At 43.4% G+C, this 18,764-nt stretch overlaps 1 protein-coding gene across 1 annotated transcript in view; it reads right to left on the bottom strand.

Moving 5' to 3' along the window:
- Positions 1-7,413: 7,413 nt before the first annotated feature.
- The window catches only part of LOC147987118 (uncharacterized), a 125,222-nt gene continuing 113,871 nt past the window's right edge, over positions 7,414-18,764 (bottom strand). The window contains exons 4-5 of the mRNA XM_087542285.1: positions 7,529-7,659; positions 7,414-7,418 (exon numbers count right to left, since the gene is read on the bottom strand). Coding sequence (XP_087398411.1) covers positions 7,414-7,418; positions 7,529-7,659 — 136 coding nt within the window. The remainder of the gene's footprint in view (positions 7,419-7,528; positions 7,660-18,764) is intronic.

An 18,764-nucleotide genomic window follows, 5' to 3' on the forward strand; every position in this document is an offset into this window, starting at 1 on the left:
GCGAGCCACTAAGCACAGTGTCAGCTTTGTGATATAGTAGTAGAGTGTGACTTACCGGGGGGGGGGGGGGGTAAAAAGCTGGGTTTTCACTTGTGTTTTCTTGGTTTTCTTTGTTTTTGTTTTTTCTTTATATTTTTATAGGCTTTTCTTCGTTTCTTTCTCTATTTTCACTTGAGTTTTTCTTTTCCTCTGTGTTTCTTTCTTGGTTTCATTGAATTTTTTCTCTTCTCCCCTTTTCCCTTTTTCTTTGGTTTTGTTTGTTTCTTTCTCGTTTTTCATCGGTTTTTTTTTCTTGAGGTTCACTTTTTTATACACATTTTGGTACATATTTGATACAGTCTTTACCACACAATTAACATTTTTAAATAAGGTTAATTTTGACTAGATGATCAACATTTTCTAATACACTTTTAATATTTTTAAAAGCTTGATTTTTTTCAAATACAGCTTTTTTAAAATGCTTTGATTAACTTTTTTATACACATTTTATAATTTTTTAAAGACTTGATTAACATTTTCCAAATACCACTTAACATTTTTGGAATACATGATAAATATTTTTCTATACACATTTAGCATTTTCTAAATGCTTGATTGAAAATTTTCAAGTATCAAATTAAATTTTTTAATACATGATCAACATTTTTTATACACATTTAACATATCTCAAACGCTTGATTAACATTTTTCAAATGCTTGATTAAAATTTTTAATTACATGTTCAACTTTTTAAATACACATTGTGTATGCTTTATACATTTTACGTATACATGAGAAATATTTTTTCTATACACATTTAATATTTTTTAAATACTTGATTAACATTTTACAATATTTTACGTAAAGTATATTTTTTGTAATATAGAATATCTTGAAATGAAAATAAAGTAAAAGAAAACAAAAACATAAAACATAAAAGAATGAAGAAAAAAACGAGAATATGGCATGTGGCCTGTGGCGCGATGGTCGGCCTAATATGGAGCTCACCTTCAGCGAGACTTACTCTCGTCTTGCTTGTTGTAGACGAGACATATCAATGTTCGCGTTAAATAGATGCCGCCATGCACATGAAGCCACCCGACTGGGTGGCCCCATTGTCACGTGCGAAAACATGGATAATTTCATCGAAAAAGGAATGGCAATGCGAGGGATCAAACCTTATGACTCCCATTGCTGATCGCTTGTCGCTTGTCGCTAGCCATGCGAGCTAATAAGCTTGAGTGTCTAACCAGCAAAATGTGAACTACAAGACCTACCCCTTTTTCTGTAGCGAACTGGTCTTCCTCTCACTGTTTCTTTTTTTCTCATTTTTGTTTCTTTTCCATTTTTTCCATTTTTCTTTTCTTTTTTCCTTTCCAAAAGGTCGATAAATGGTTGGACATGTCGCTACTTGCACATGGTATATGAAATTGTCAAAATCTGACATGGATGTCTATTATGGGCATGCCCACCTGTTTGTAAAAGTTGGGGGTCATTTAAAGTATGTCCAAAAATAGAACATATTGTATGAAGGGTGTTTAGGTAGGTTAGAAGGCTCTGTCTGAGAGCATGTTGTTTCTTGACATCCTTGAGATGGCCCCAATTTATTTTTAAGGCCTTGTATGACCAATTCATGGCATCATGTCAAGTTGTTTGGGCTTTCGATAAGTTCTCCATTTTTTTGAAGTTTTCCTGGTAAAAAATGTCGATAAATGGCCAGACGTGTCGCAACGTGTAAACAATGTCGAAAATCATTCAAACCTGTATGGCCTACCATGGGCATGCCCCACTTGCTTGACAATGACCGGGTCATTTCAAGGATGTCCAAAAATAGACCATGTTGAACGGAGGGTGTTCGGATAGGTTAAAAGGCTCTGTTTGAGAGCATGTTATTTATCGACATCCTTTTTAATGACCCTAATTTTTTCATGGCCTCGTATGAAAATTTCAAGCCACCATTGTCAAGTTCATTGGGTTTTCGACAAGTTTTGCATCTTCTGAAGTTTTCCCGGTGAAAATGGCCAATACTTGGTTGGACATGTCGCAACGTGCAAACTGTCACACCCCAAAACATAGCAGTGACAATTGCCACATGCTTATAAATTCAATTCAAATTTATAAGCATGTTTGGCCATCAGGTTAACAAAGGTAGTACATTGGGATCATTTTTTTATTCATTATCATAGGAACGACTACAATTGTTCTTGCTAGTACATGGATGCAAGTTTCTTTATTTCATCCCCTCCCGTAGTACTACTTCTACTGTTCACCATCATTTTCATTGCTCATCTTTGAAAAAAATAAATAAGATAGCAAGAATGGGTATGATGACATGCTCAGCAAGCACACATGTAGCAGGGAAAATATGTGACACCTGAAGCAAGTATATGGATTAGCCGTAAGAAAAGAAAAGAAACAAGAATGGTAGAGAAAATAAAGATGTGCTTAGAAATAATAATTTTGGCATCACACATGACCGCAAGTTTTCCTACCCGGGAGACACAGGGGTGAAATTTCACGCTTTTACACTCTTAAGAGGGGTACTCCGACGTCAACAGTCTCAACTGGAACCACACAGGCTCTAGTTGAGCAAGATTCTTTTACCCGCTAAGACCCGACTACCCGACCTTACTAGTGTCGATCGCTCCTAAGGATCCATCATCGACACGATTCCGAACGGGTGTCGTTCTTGGCGGAGAACCTCGATAGTACCATACCTGTACTGTGACCGATACAATGTTTTTGGCGTTGTGACACCTTAGTGTTAGATTTTTCATTAGGACTGGAAAATTATTAGAGGAAATATTATCTCAAAAGATCACCAATATATCATCTCTAGCTTCTGCACAAGATTAGCTAGTCTTGCATGTGCTATTCTTAGCATAACGAGTGTACAAGTCCAACAAGTAAAAGTGAGGCGTACTTAGTCAGAACAAGGCACGTGGTACAAGATAGAAAGAGAGAAAAGACAAAATAATCTAGACGAGTTCTTGGGAGATAAGACGCATGCATCTTTCACAACTAGCATGCAGAACCAAACCACCATGCGTACTGTACAAGGACACACTAGCTGATGTGAAAGAATTAACAACGAGAATAGTGCTACAGACTAGCTATACAGAGAAGTACTAGTAACAGCGGCATGGCATGAGTAAGAAAAAGAAGGAGCAGGACATCTAGAGAAGCTAGATGGAACGCATGCTTGCCTTCTCCTGATTCTCTCGACATATCAGCAGGATTTCTAACGCCTGCTCTGCACCAACAGCTACGGCTCTACCACTACTGCCTCTAGTGAAGAGAGACAATTGTTATGGTGTGAGGTCCAGCTACCCGGCCCTTGGCCCTTTATATAGGCGTGCAGCTGTGCAAGGGACAACAATGCATGTGGTGATCTAAAATATCTACCACCCATCCGGGCTCTTCTACACACAGCTTTATTTTAATTGCCACTAAGTAAAATTGATCTAATTGACACGTATGTCTGACAACAGGAATAGATAAGCTTGCTGGCCTGTACCTGAGTCAGCAGCATAATCATTTCCATTTACTAAACATTTTATTTTCAGTTGCCTCCTCGACCCTTCCTACAGCCAGCTACTTGTTGAGCAAAATATCTGGTCTAACTCTTCTCACAAATTAAGGGAAATAAAAAATAAAAGTCTGCCTAGACTAGTACGTGTACATGCATTTGGGTTCTAAGCAACTACTACTAATTCTTAAATAGTGGCATCCATCATACATATTATTAGTGCAAGCTATCAAACCATCCGATAATCTCTATAATTGGCTTAAAATATTACTACTATACTACTTTGCATAATTTAATTTTCACGGGCGTTACATCCTCCCCTACTTATAGAAATTTTGTCCTCGAAATTTAGTTACCTGTAAACTGAAGATGAGGAAAACATGCACGCAATTCATCTTCCTTCTCCCAAGTCGCCTCATCTTCTGTGTGGTTGCTCCATTGGACTTCTACAAACCGAATGGTCCTTTTTCTCATTACCCTATCCTTGACATCCAAAATCTTTATCGGGTGCTCTTCATAGGATAGATCTGGTTGGAGCTCCGCGAGTGATAATTCTACTGTTTTTGGTGGAAATTCACACTTTTTTAAAGTGGATACATGAAACACGTTGTGTATCCCGGATAAATTTGGGGGTAATTCCAAACGATAAGCGACAGCTCCAACTTTATTAATTATTTGAAATGGTCCGACGTATCTTGGACACAATTTTCCGCGTAGCCCAAACCGTCTCGTCCCTTTCTTTGGAGAAACTTTCAGATAGGCAAAATCTCCTGCCTTAAACTCAACTTCTCTGCGCTTCTTATCCGCTCGAGTCTTTTGTCGACTCTGTGCCGCCTTTAGATGCTCACGAATAATGCATAATTTTTCCTCGGCTTGTTGGACCAATTTTGGGCCTAAATATTTCCTCTCTCCAATTTCTTCCCAACAGATTGGAGATCGATACCTCTTGCCATATAATGCTTCATAAGGAGCCATTTTAATACTTGATTGATAATTATTATTATATGCGAATTTGACCAAAGGAAGTGCTTCATCCCATTTTTCTTTAAAGTCCAACACACTTGCTCGCAACATATCCTCCAATATTTGTATAACTCGTTCTGACTGTCCATCGGATTGAGGATGATACGTTGTACTAAAATTTAACTTTGTTCCCAATGCCTTATGTAAACTTTTCCAAAATCTTGAGACGAACCTTGGATCTCGATCAGAAGTAATGTCAACAGGAACTCCATAATTGGCTACTATCTCCTTGATATATGTTTTAGCTAATCTTTCAAGAGAAAATGTTTTCTTTATCGGAATAAATTGTGCCACTTTGGTCAATCTGTTCACTATGACCCATATTGCATCATATCCCGCATAAGTCCTAGGTAAACCCGTGACAAAATCCATGCTGATTTCTTCCCATTTCCAGGTGGGAATATTTAAAGGTTGTAGAAGACCGGCTGGTTTTTGATGGTCTACCTTTACTTGCTGACATATTGGACATTCTAGAACAAATTTTGCAATTTCTCTCTTCATATTGGGCTACCAAAAATTTCCTTTAATGTATGGTGTGGAGTGTGCCTCTTGCATAATTTCCAACTTTAAATCTGACCGGTCAGGGACACATATGCAGTTTCTCAACCATACAGACCCATCACTTCGTATATGAAACTTTGATGGCTTTCCTTGTTCTATTCCCTTTCGGAGGTTCAAAAGAAAGGGGTCATCCATTTGCTTCATCCGAATTTTGTCTTGTAGATCAGGTTTGACTTGTAATGCCATGACAGTGCTAGTTGAATCACGTACATATACTTCTATACCCAGTTTTTCCAAAACCCTCAAAATGTCTTTTTGTGTAGTGATTAGACATGCCATGTTGCAATCAGCCTTTCTACTAAGTGCGTCAGCAACAACATTAGCTTTACCTGGATGGTAATTTATGTTGATATCATAATCCTTAAGTAATTCTAACACCTTCGTTGTCGCATGTTTAATTCCTTCTGGGTGAATATGTATTTCAGGCTCTTATGATCCGTAAAAATTTCACAGTGTTCTCCATACAAATAATGCCTCCATATTTTTAATGCAAAAATAACAGCACCCAATTCCAAATCATGAGTTGGATAATTTTTCTCATGTGTCTTTAACTGTCAAGATGCATATGCAATTACCTTATTGTTTTGCATAAGCACACAACCCAAGCCTACTTTTGAAGCATCATAGAAAATTGTAAATCCAATTCCACTGATTGGTACTGCTAGAACTGGGGCCGTCACCAATCGTTGCTTTAATTCTTGGAAGTTCTCTTCACATTTTTCATCCCAAATGAATTTTGTCCCCTTTCGAGTGAGTTGTGTCAATGGTGCTGCTAGCTGTGCAAAGCCTTTGATGAATCTTCGGTAATAACCTGTTAATCCCAAGAAACTTCTTATTTCTGTAACAGTCGTTGGCCTCTTCCAATCTACTACTGCCTGAATTTTTGTTGGATCTGGTGATATTCCTTCTCCTGAAATAATGTGTCCTAGAAAAGATACCTTATTTAACCAGAAGTCACATTTCTTCAATTTTGCATATAATTTATGCTTCCTTAACGCCTGAAGAACTATTTCTAGATGTTGAGCGTGCTCTTCTTCTGTCTTTGAATAAATCAAAATATCATCAATAAATACAACCACAAACTGATCCAAAAACGGTTTGAACACACGGTTCATCAAGTCCATGAAGGCTGCGGGAGCATTTGTTAATCCGAATGGCATAACAACATACTCATAATGTCCATATCTTGTGCGGAACGCTGTTTTTGGAATATCGCCATCCTTTATTTTTAGCTGATGATACCATGACTGCAAATCTATCTTTGAAAATACTCGGGATCCTTGTAATTGATCAAACAGATCATCAATTCTAGGTAATGGATATTGGTTCTTAATAGTTACCTTGTTTAGCTCCCGATAATCCACACAAAGTCGCCAACTCCCGTCCTTCTTTTTCACAAACAACACCGGAGCGCCCCATGGTGACATGCTAGGTCTAATGAATTGTTTTTCCTCTAGCTCCTTAATCCGCCTATTTAATTCTCTTAGTTCGGCGGGTGACATTCTATACGGACTCTTTGAGATAGGAGCCGTACCAGGAGTCAAATTTATACTGAACTCAATTTCTGATCCGGTGGTAATCCAGGTAAGTCACTTGGAAAAACATCAGGAAAATTTCTAACGACTGGTATTTCTTTGATATCTTTCTCTTTCACTTCTAAATTCATGCTAAAAGAGCAGTCAAATTTTTTATGCCTTGCTTGATAAATGATTTTACGCTGACCAGGTACATGAATTATCACCCGTTTTCTCCGACAATCTATGTTTGCTTGGTTCTTAGCTAGCCAATCCATGCCCAGTATAATATCAAAATCATGCATATCTAGTACTATTAAATCAACCAAAAATTCTTGCCCTTTTATTACTATAGGATATGCAACACAAATATTCTTGGCTATTACTCCTGTCATCGGGGATTCCACATATATCCTTTTCCTCAAAGGGGTACTTTCTAATCCATGACTATTGATAAATTTTGAGGATATAAATGAATGTGTAGCACCCGTATCAAATAAAGTGAATGCATTGTGTGAGCATACTTGAAGTGTACCTGTTATCATGTTGTTGTCCTCTTCTGCATCATGCTGAGTTAAATGATTCACCTTTGCACGTGAGTTTGCTTGCTTCTTTCCAGGATAACTATTCATGCGTTGTGAGGGTCCTCTAGAGCTAGTAGGGGGTGCAGGTAAATAAAGTGGAGCTTGAGGTGCAAGTAAAAACTTAGGAGTGATGGGTTTTGGCACAATCTGATTCGGTGAGTTGCGACATTGGCCGATCATGTGTCCCTCCTTGCCACACCCGAAGCAATTTCCTCGACGATACTCACACTGAAAAACTGTGTGATTTCCGTGACAAATAACACAATTATTACCTCTGGGCTGTGTTATCGGGTAGTTGTTTGGACGCCAATTATGTTGCATTTTTCTCTGTATATTACCTTGATTTCCATGATCAACCTTGACCTTCTTACGTTGTTGCCCCACTTCCTCTTGCTCTTCCACATATGCTTGTTCTACAGTTAATGCCTTGTTAGCAACATCTCGAAAAGATTTGAGTTCGAATACCGCTCTACTAGGAAAAGGCTAATTAGTGACGCACTTGTTTTGGCCATTAATGGCGCACTACATGTGCACCACTAGTAACAAGTACTAATTGCGCACCCCTGGTGCGCCATTAGTATACCAGACAATAATGGCACACCTGACAGTGCGCCATTAATATGTCCCCTGGTGCGTCATTACAATGTCTCCCAGGGGGCCATATTTACCTTGTGCTCTGGGTTACTAATGGCGCATTTTTAGATAATGCGCCACTAGTATGTTTATTGCAGTGCGCCACTAAAGTGCACTATGGTGCGCCACTAGTATGAATATTAGAATTTTTTTGTTTTCTGATATTTTCACAGGTTACAAAATATATTACTGCACAAAATATAGACAGCACAACATATAAACAACAGATTTATCGAATACAATAGAAGATTAGTCTCCGAATAGAATTCATCATATTAGTCTCCGAATTCAAAATACCGAACAAAGTTAGAACATTACAAGTCTCGAGACCGCGAGTAGCGAGTTTGTCTTCACATTACAAGTCGATATCAATCATCTAAATTACCATCACATAGAAGAGAGCTGCGGTCATCACGATGAGCATCATCACGATGAAACTGGTCTTCATCCGGTTCCTCCTCCGCTCCCTCCTCTCTCCCGCTAGATAGCGCGCGTATCTAGCTTCCGCCTCTGCCCTAGTGGTGTATCCTTTGTAACTGTTACCGCTGAAACAGTGAACCTGTCTCCGACACTCCTCCCAGTCGTCGTAGACTCTGGGAGCCTTACCCTTGTACACGACATACGACGGCAACTCTATGCACTAGACAAACAAAACGTTAGTAGCAATTCACAAACAATACATAAGCAATATATAAGTATGCAACAAAAGGATCATAAGAGAAAAGCAACACATTAATAGCACGATTCATGGTCCTACTAATAAATAGCATCGATCACATATAAGTTGAACGACTGTCCAAACCAAAGAGACATACAAGTTCATTAAAGTTTAATTACAACATGAGCTAATTGATATTTCAGAACTACATAGCATCACTACTTTCGACTCGACTCAGGGACCGGAGCATGGATGAAGCTGCCGTCTTTCGTGATGGTCATGAAATCGCGATCGTTGTCAGCCTGCATTTGTAGCGTTGTTTCTATTTCACTGTTGGACGGTTGATATCTGAGGTAGAACTGCCCTGAGGTACGAAGGACATCTTGATGGATGATTTCCGCAAACTCCGACTGGATGTGAAAGAATTCTTGTCTGAGGTCTGTGTCCTGGATTGCCGACAAGCATGCGGCCCAATCTTTGAGACTATTTGGTAGCAGAAGGTGATTATGGTCCCGTACGATCGCCCACATGTGATGGAGGGCATAGTTGGCATCCTTCTGACCGCCAGGCGGCTTCTTGACACAGGGGAACGTCGTTACGTGGGTGAACACGTGCTTGCCGTACCTAAAAATTGGCTTCCTGAAGGTGCCTCCAGATTTGGTGTAACCGGGGAGAACATCATCAAGAACTTTCTTGATATTTGTGTAGTCTTTATTCGACTGATGGTCCGAGTCGAAATACGTGGCCATGGAATAGTTCGGGCTTAAGAGGATGAGTGTGCAACGTGTGTCACTGCACAAAACACGGAATGTTAGAGAAAAAAAAGAATGACCAAAATCTAAAAAATCATATGTTACGGGGCGGTGAGGGGATGACTTACTCGGGAAAGTAAGGCACGAGGAAGTTATCCTTATCTGGGTTCGCCAGAATGACGCCTTCGAGGTATGAACTCGTGACTTGCCGGTCCCCAGCGCTGCCCAAGAGCTTGGCACGCATGTAGAATGGGTCGACTATCACGATGTCCGGGGTCTTGTCTCTAATGATCCGCATCTCCATACTTAGCGAAAATAGCCGAATGAAGGTGTAGTGCAGCGGATGAAGATTAAACATAGCGAAGATGTCATCAAACCGCAGGACGATCATACCCCCGATGGCGCTATCGACAAAGCCCTTGCCCTCTGGCACCTTGGCCACGAAAACCGGGTATGCCACATCATTCTCGGAGAGACGCCGCTTCTCCAAAGAAAGAACACTGTCATGCAGACTCCACATAGCACCGGTTGCAGCATTGAGCAGATTAGTCGGTAGCATCGGCCTACCCGCCACATGCACTATAACACCCTCGATGCGACTATATCTCCCATGTGTCGAGGCACGATTTAGAGGCATAATCGCATTGAAGGCATATGTCGCAAGTCAGGCAATCATCACAAACATCCCATGTAATATAGATAATAAAAAGGGATAAAATAGTTGGCTTACACTCGCCACGTCAATCAAGTACATTAATAACATTACATCATCCAAACACTCATGGCCCGACTGCGGCGCCAAAATAAAAGAGAACCCAACATGCGACATGGTCCCAATCTCCCCCAACTGGGCACCACTACTGATCATCAGGAAAGGAAACATAGTAATGTTGAGAGTCTTCATCGAACTCCCACTTGAGCTCAAGCGCGTCTCCTGGAGCGGAATCATCAGGCCCTGCATCTGGTGTAATAGTAATATGTGAGCCACAGGGACTCAGCAATCTCACACCCTCACGATCGAGACTATTTAAGCTTATAGGTTAGGCAAGGTAAATATATGTGGAGCTGCAGCAAGCGACTAGCATATACGGTGGCTAACTTATTTGCAAAAGAGAGCGGGAAGAGGAAGCAAAGCGCGAGCGAGAAACTAGAGAACAACCTGCGCAAACATTACTCCAACATCGTGTCCACTTCCCGGACTCCGCCGAGAAGAGGCCATCACGGTAACACACTCGGTTGATTCATTTTAATTTAAGTTAGGGTTCAAGTTATCTACAACCGGACATTAACAAATTCCCATCTGCCCATAACCGCGGGCACGGCTTTTGAAAGTTCAAATCCCTACAGGGGAGTCCCAACTTAGCCCATGACAAGCTCTCACGGTCAACGAAGGAATAGACCTCCTCCCAAGACGTTCCGATCAGACTCGGTATCTCGGTTCTTCAAGACACTTCGACATGTTAAAACAAGACCAGCAACACCGCCCGAATGTGCCGACAAATCCCGATAGGAGCTGCACATATCTCTTTCTCAGGGCACACTCAGATGAGCCAGACGTCGGGTAGGCCAGCCCCGAGTTGCCCCTGGTAGCCCCATACATCTCTCGGTGGGACCAACACTCAGAGGAGCACTGGCCCGAGGGGGGGGGTTAAAATAAGATGACCCTCGGGCTCCGGAAACCCAAGGGAAATGAGGCTAGGTGGCAAATGGTAAAACCAAGGTTGGGCATTGCTGGAAAAGCTTTAATCAAGGCGAACTATCAATGGGTTCCCATTATAACCCAACCGCGTAAGGAACGCAAAATCCGGGAACATAACACCGATATGACGGAAACTAGGGCGGGAAGAGTGGAACAAAACACTAGGCGAGAGGCCGAGCCTTCCACCCTTTACCAAGTATATAGATGCATTAAGATAACATAGCAATATAATGATATCCCAACAAGTAAATAAATGTTCCACCAAGGAACGGCCTCCAATCTTCACCTGCAACTAGCAACGCTATAAGAGGGGCTGAGCAAAGCGGTAACATAGCCAACCAATGGTTTGCTAGGACAAGGTGGGTTAGAGGTTAGACATGGCAATTTAGGGAGGCTTGAAAGCAAGTGGTAGGCATCGTAGCATTGGCATAGCAAAAGAGCGAGCAATCTAGCATAGCAAAGATAGTAGTGATTTCGAGGATATGATCATCTTGCCTACAAAGTTGTCAGAGTTGACTGGATGCTCGAAAGCAAACTCAACGGGCTCCTCGTTAGCGAACTTGTCACCCGGCTCGACCCAAACAAGACAAACAAGCAAACGGAACACAATCAACCACGTGCAAGGATCAACCAATATGATGCAAGGATGGTATGCTATGCGGGATGCGATGCGGGATGCATATGCAAGAATTGACAAGGGATGCAATGAACCTGGCCTCAACTTGGGAATCCAAGTGTGCCACTGGAAACATGAGATGAAATCGCTTGAAAACGATATAAAGAACGCCGGAATCGGAGTTACGGTTTGGAAATGGCAAGCGATTCAAATATGACACCGGTCTGCGATTTACAGCAAGTAGCCATCTAAATGCAACGAAATGAACATGCTACAGCACTCAAACATGGCATCAGAATACATGGCAGGGATGCCTTCAAGATGCTTAACAAAAGTCTAGCACTGAGCTATGGCCAATTCATCCATTAACAGGTTCAAACAAGCATGACAAAAATGCATATTGTAAACAGATCTCAGACTTAGTGAAATTAACACTTGTCTGGAATTTCAGACCAAGTAGCACTCTTCGGAGCAACGAAACAACATGCTACAGGACCTGAACAAGACAAAGTAAGACATGGCATGGAGCTACTCAAATATCTTAAAATAAGTCCCTTAGTGACCTTGAGCCAAAAGGGATCAAAAAATATACTAACAAGCATGTCAACATAGCAAAAGCATAATCAATTTTCAGACTTGGTGAAAACTGGCACATGCTGAAACATAACTCAAGTAGGCATGTTTACGAGCTCGATGCACTCACTACGGTGCAAGTCATGATAAACTAAGCACACATCTATCGAGAACACACAAAATGCAAACTAGACATGGCAAGAACAATAGCATAGCATGCACGGATCAACTACAACATCATTGGCAAAATTGCAAACAAGTTGACAATCTGCCCAAATTCACAAAGTAGTAAAAGTAGAGCTCGATTGACTCAAGCTAGCGTGCTCCATAATTGCAAACAAAGACATGGATGGATAGAGCGCTATAATATTAACAAAAGATCCTTACTGATCATCCTCAAAAGAGGCACGGATCACTAGAAAACAACAAGAACATATGGCATCATGAACTAAACAGCTCAAGGACTTAGTGGAAATGCTAAGTCCCTGAAAACAGAATTAGCAAGTGCACCACTTTGCAAGCTTGCACTAGGCACCACACACATCACAAAAATACATGGGTTGCACCTCTAGAGAGATGGCAAAACCCTTAACAAAACATATGTAGAGCGTCAGGGCATATCATGCACACAATAATCATGGCAAAAATGACAAAACTCTAAATGGAGTAGCAGATCTGACAATTAACTCAAGTAGCCCTCTTCTAACAGCATTTTGGGCATCAAGATGAACTCAAATGAAAATGATGCAATGGAATCAAATGATGTAATCTCTGAGATGAACATTTTGATATGCTATATGCATGAATCGGAGCTATGGATGCGAAGTTACAAGGCCATGAAGAAGGACACATGGATCTGGGATTTCGGGACTTAGAAGAAATTAGACCTCGCGGGAAACGGGACGAGGAGGACCCGGGACGAGGAGATCCGGGGAACGGCGCGGGCGTTTGGATCGGGGACCGATGGATCTGGTCCAACCACCAGATCCGGCCGGCGAGGGAGGAGAACTCCGGCGAGGCGGCGACTCCGGCGACGATGGGCTCCGGCGATAGGAGTGGGGCACGCCGGCGAGGAGAGGTGCTCGGGCCGGCCTCGCAACGTCGGATGGCGGCGGCGAGCTCGCGCGCGGCGAGGCGCGAAGGCGGCGGGCGGTGGAGGCGGCGCACGGCGGCTCGGGCCGGCTTGCTCCGGCGGCGGCGGCTCGAAGGAGGAGGCGACGCGCTCAGGCGGCGGGGAGCGGTGCGGGCGGCGGCGCGCTGGGCCGCGGGGGCCGGCCTCGGGCCCCGGCGGGCCTGGCGGCGCGCGGGATGGCGATGTGGGCGCGGGACAGGTGGCGCTCGGCGATTGGTCGGCGGCGGCGGATCGGACGTGTCCGGCCCGGACGGACGTGTCCGGCCGGCGCGGAGAGGAAAAATTAGGGTTTCGGGGAAGAGGGAGATCCGTATTCGGAGGGGTTCTTTAAATAGGCATAGAGGGAGCTAGGAGAGTCCAAATGAGGTGCGGTTTTCGGCCACGCGATCGTGATTGAACGATCTAGATGATGGAGCAGAGTTAGGTGGGTTTTGGGTCAAAATGGAGGGGTGTTGGGGTGCAGCACACACGAGGCCTTTTCGGTCCCTCGGTTAACCGTTGGAGTATCAAACGAAGTCCAAATGGCACGAAACTTGACAGGCTGTCTACCGGTAGTAAACCAAGGCCGCTTGGCAAGTCTCGGTCCAATCCGGAAATGTTTAATCCCCACACACGAAAGAAAGCTAGAAATGACCACCGTAGGAGAACGAAGCGCCAGAATGCAAAACGGACAACGGGGAAAATGCTCGAATGCATGAGACAAACACGTATGCAAATGCAATGCACAAGATGACATGATATGAGATGCATGACAACGACAACAACACACGGCGACAAAACCCGAACCCGAGAAAATAAAATAACTTAACGCCGGAAACGGCAAGAGTTGGAGTAAAAATTGGGAAAGTTACATCCGGGGTGTTACAACACTCCACCACTACGAAAGGATCTCGTCCCGAGATCTAGGACTGAAAGAACGCCAGGTACTCAGAACGGAGGTGATCCTCGCGTTCCCAGGTAGCTTCACGGTCGGAATGGTGTGACCACTTGACTTTGAGAAATTTGATTGACTTGTTGCGAGTCTTGCGTTCAGTCTCTTCAAGAATAGAAACTGGGTGCTCACGATAAGAGAGATCTTCTTGGAGCTCAGTGTCCTCGAAGTTGACGGTACAGTCAGGAGTCTTGAAGCACTTTCGGAGCTGAGAGACATGGAACACATCATGAACATTTGCAAAGTTTGAAGGAAGCTCGAGTTGATAGGCGAGATCGCCTCTCTTGCTGACAATCTTGAAAGGTCCCATGTATCTAGGGGCAAGCTTCCCTTTGATACCGAAGCGACGAGTACCTTTCATAGGAGAGACACGGAGGTAAACATGATCTCCGATCTCGAAAGCCAAATCACGGTGCTTACTATCATAGTAGCTCTTCTGGCGGGATTGGGCTGCTTTGAGGTTATCTCGAATGACTTTGCACATTTCCTCTACATCTGTGATTAAGTCATTACCCAAAAGCCGACGTTCACCGGTTTCAGACTAGTTGAGAGGGGTATGGCACTTCCTGCCATACAGAATTTCAAATGGGGCCTTGCCCGAACTTGCTTGAAAACTGTTGTTGTAGGAGAATTCAGCATAAGGAAGACAATCCTCCCAATTCATGCCGAAGGAGATCACACAAGCCCTGAGCATATCTTCAAGAATCTGATTGACACGCTCGACTTGACCGCTAGTTTGAGGATGGAAAGCTGTACTGAAGCGGATGTTGGTGCCCATGGCCTTCTGAAAAGAATCCCAAAACTTGGAGGTAAAAATGCTGCCACGGTCTGAAGAGATCACTTGAGGAATACCATGCAGAGAGATAATTCGAGAGGTATAGAGCTCCACCAATTGAGCTGTAGTGATTGACTCTTTGATAGGCAGAAAGTGAGCCACTTTGGCGAGTTTGTCGATGACAACGAATATAACATCATTGCCACGCTTGGACTTTGGAAACCCAGTCACGGAGTCCATTTCAATGTGGTCAAACTTCCATTCTGGAATGGCAAGAGGTTGGAGGAGACCAGCTGGCCTTTGATGTTCTGCCTTCACTCTTCTGCAGACATCACATTCATTCACGAATTGAGCAATCTTGTGCTTCATTCGAGTCCACCAATAAGCCTGCTTGAGGTCCTGATACATCTTCGTACTCCCAGGGTGGATGGAGAGTTGAGAATTGTGAGCCTCGTTCATGATCACTTTACGAAGTTCACCTTTGGGCACAACAATACGACCCTCGAAGAAGAGAGTATCCTTGTCATCAAGGCGGTAGCATTTGTACTTGGGTTGACTCTTGGCAATCCCAATCTTCACCTTTTTCACCATAGCATCAAGAAGCTGAGCTTGGCGAATCTGGTCTTCCAGGGTAGGAGAGACTTGAAGGTTGGTGAGGAAACCTTGAGGAACAACTTGCAGATTAAGTTTGCGGAAAACTTCACAAAGCTCGGTTTGATAAGGCTTGAGAATCAGACTGTTACAATAAGCCTTTCTGCTCAATGCGTCAGCAATCACATTGTCCTTGCCTGGAGTATACTCGATACTCGGATTATACTCTTGAATCATTTCGACCCATCGAGTTTGCCTGAGGTTGAGATTAGGCTGAGTGAAGATGTACTTGAGACTCTTGTGATCAGTGAAAATGTCCACTTTTCTTCCCAATAGAAGATGTCTCCAAGTCAAAAGAGAATGCACCACTGCCGCCAACTCGAGATCATGAGTGGGGTAGTTCTTCTCATTGGGCTTCAACTGGCGAGATGTATAAGCAACAACTTTCTTCTCTGGCATCAATACTGCGCCAAGACCTTGGAGAGAGGCATCACAAAAGACCTCATACGGCTTGGATTCATCATGCAGAGTCAGAACTGGAGCAGTGATCAATTTCTCTTTCAAAGTGTTGAAAGCAATGTCACACTCCGGAGACCAAACGTACTTGACATGCTTCTGGAGAAGATTTGAGAGAGGCTTCGCGATCTTGGAGAAGTTTTCAACGAATCTTCGGCAATAGCTTGCGAGACCGAGGAAGCTATGGAGTTGCTTCATGTTCTGAGGCGGTTCCCAATTCACAATTGCAGACACCTTCTCAGGATTCACGACAATGCCCTTGGCAGAGATGATATGACCAAGATAAAGAACCTCATCAAGCCAAAATTCACACTTGGAGAACTTGACGTAGAACTAATGTTCCCTGAGCTTATCGAGTACCAAACACAAGTGCCTGGCATGATCTTCCTTGTTCTTCGAGAAAACCAGAATGTCGTCGAGATAGACCAAAACGAAGTCATTGGTGTAGGCATTGAAGATGAAGTTCATCATGCGAGAGAAAGTCGGAGGAGCGTTGACGAGGCCAAAAGACATGACAGTGTACTCATATGAACCATAGCTTGTCCTGAAAGCCGTCTTGGGAATATCTTGCTCACGGGTTCGAATCTGATGATAACCCATACGGAGATCAAGCTTGGAGAATACTTGGGCACCTTTGAGTTGTTCGAACAGCTCATTGATGTTGGGAAGTGGGTATTTGTTCTTGATGGTCTTCTTGTTCAATGGACGGTAATCAACACAAAGTCGGTCCGTTCCATCCTTCTTCACAAAAAGAACACCACAACCCCACGGAGAAGAACTAGGCCGTATGAGACCCATTTTCTCTTGAATATCGAGTTGCTTCTTCAGCTCCTTCAACTCTTCAGGTCCGAGCTTGTAAGGACGCTTGCACACAGGTTCCGTACCGGGCTCAAGATCAATAATGAATTCAATTGGCTGGTGCGGAGGCATTCCTGGAAGCTCTTCTGGAAAGACATCTTGATATTTGCAAACGACTGGAATTTGCGAGATGGCATCGAGTTCACCCTTCTCATTGAGAGAAAACAGACGGATGGTATCATCACGAGCGGCAAAGACAATTACATCCTCAGACGAATGAGTCAATTGAATCTGCCTGGCTGCACAATCAAGCTGAGCCTTGTGCTTAGAAAGCTAATCCATTCCGAGAATAATATCAATATCCGAGTTACCAAGAACCACTGGAGAAGAGAGAAACTTGTAGTCACCCAAGGTGATAGTAACATCTGGGGCGATAGCGCTTGCATTCATGAATTTACCCGGAGAAACCACAGATAACTGTCTAGGCAAATCTTGTAAAGGCAACTCATGCTTAGAAACAAATGGCCTCGAGATAAAACAATGCGATGCACCAGTGTCAAAAAGAACTTTTGCAGGAATATCATTAATAGGAAGGTTACCCATAATGACATCTGATGAGTCCTCTTCCTGAGCTGCATTCATCAAGTTGACCTTGGCAGACTTGGGGTTATGCTTGACCACAGCTGTACTTACCGATCTGACAGGAGGAGGAGGAGGAAGACGCCTCTGGTTGAAGCACTTGTTGGCATAGTGACCCTTCTGTTGGCACTTGTTGCACATGACCTCTGAAAGCGGACGGTGATACGGAGCACTTGATCTTGGAGCTTGAGACGAAGTCTTGTTCTGAAAACCTGGGTTGGGTGGGTGGGAAGAACCACTGCCACCTTTGCTCTTCTGCTGATACGGCTGACGGAACAGAGGAGGAGGAAGCCAATACTTCTGCTGCTTGGCCACTTGAGTATAGGAAGAAGGAGTAACATCTCTGACTCACTTCTTGGAAGCATCACACCTCAACTGAGCGGCCTCTTGCTTCAACGCCATGTTGTAGAACTCATCGTACCTCAAGGGCTCAAAGAGAACAAGAGCTAGCTGGATTTCTTCTCTGAGACCACCCCTGAACTGGTATATCATGCTCTTCTCATCAGGGACGTCCTGCTTGGCAAAGCGGGCGAGCTTCTGGAACAACTTGTTGTAGTCATAGACAGACAAAGAGCCTTGCTTCAGGTTGCGGAATTCCTCACGCTTGCTTTCAACCACGCTCTGAGGGATATGGTGAGCTCTGAAATCTTGACGGAATTCATCCCAAGTGATAACACGTCCACCTCTGGAATCCTTGTACTGCTGGAACCATTCTACAGCTTGATCTTTGAGTTGGAAGGAAGCGAACTTAACAAAGTCCCCAGGCCTGACGTTACTGCACTCGAAATGCTTGCACAGATCCACAAGCCAATCGTGAGCATCAGTTGCCTAAACACAATTGCTGAAAGTCTTTGGCCCGTTAGCAAGGAACTGGTTGAGTGTAGCAGAGTGATTCTGATTGTTGCCTTGATTGCTTTGATTGCGCTCTTGGAGAATTTGCATGATCAACTGTGTTTGCATTGGTTGCGGCCATCACAGCTTGCCATGCCTCCGGAGGAGGTGGAGGTGGTGGCGGATCTGGATTCGGAGTCGTGCGCGTTGGAGGAGCCATCCTGAAGATGTTGACCACCATTAGCACATTGATAGACAATATTGAAGTTGAAACCAATGGAATGAAAATTGGAACATATAGTCTTCACATCCGAACAAAATGAACGAATGCATTCCTCTTGAAATGGTCACATATCCATAAATTGAGAAGCCACTTAGAATTAAGGTAGAGAAATAAATCAACAAGGTACGGATCAAGAATGAATACTTG

Source organism: Triticum urartu, chromosome 2A (assembly GCF_056163025.1).
Source record: "Triticum urartu cultivar PI428250 chromosome 2A, HENAU_Tu73, whole genome shotgun sequence".
Taxonomy (NCBI): Eukaryota; Viridiplantae; Streptophyta; class Magnoliopsida; order Poales; family Poaceae; genus Triticum; species Triticum urartu.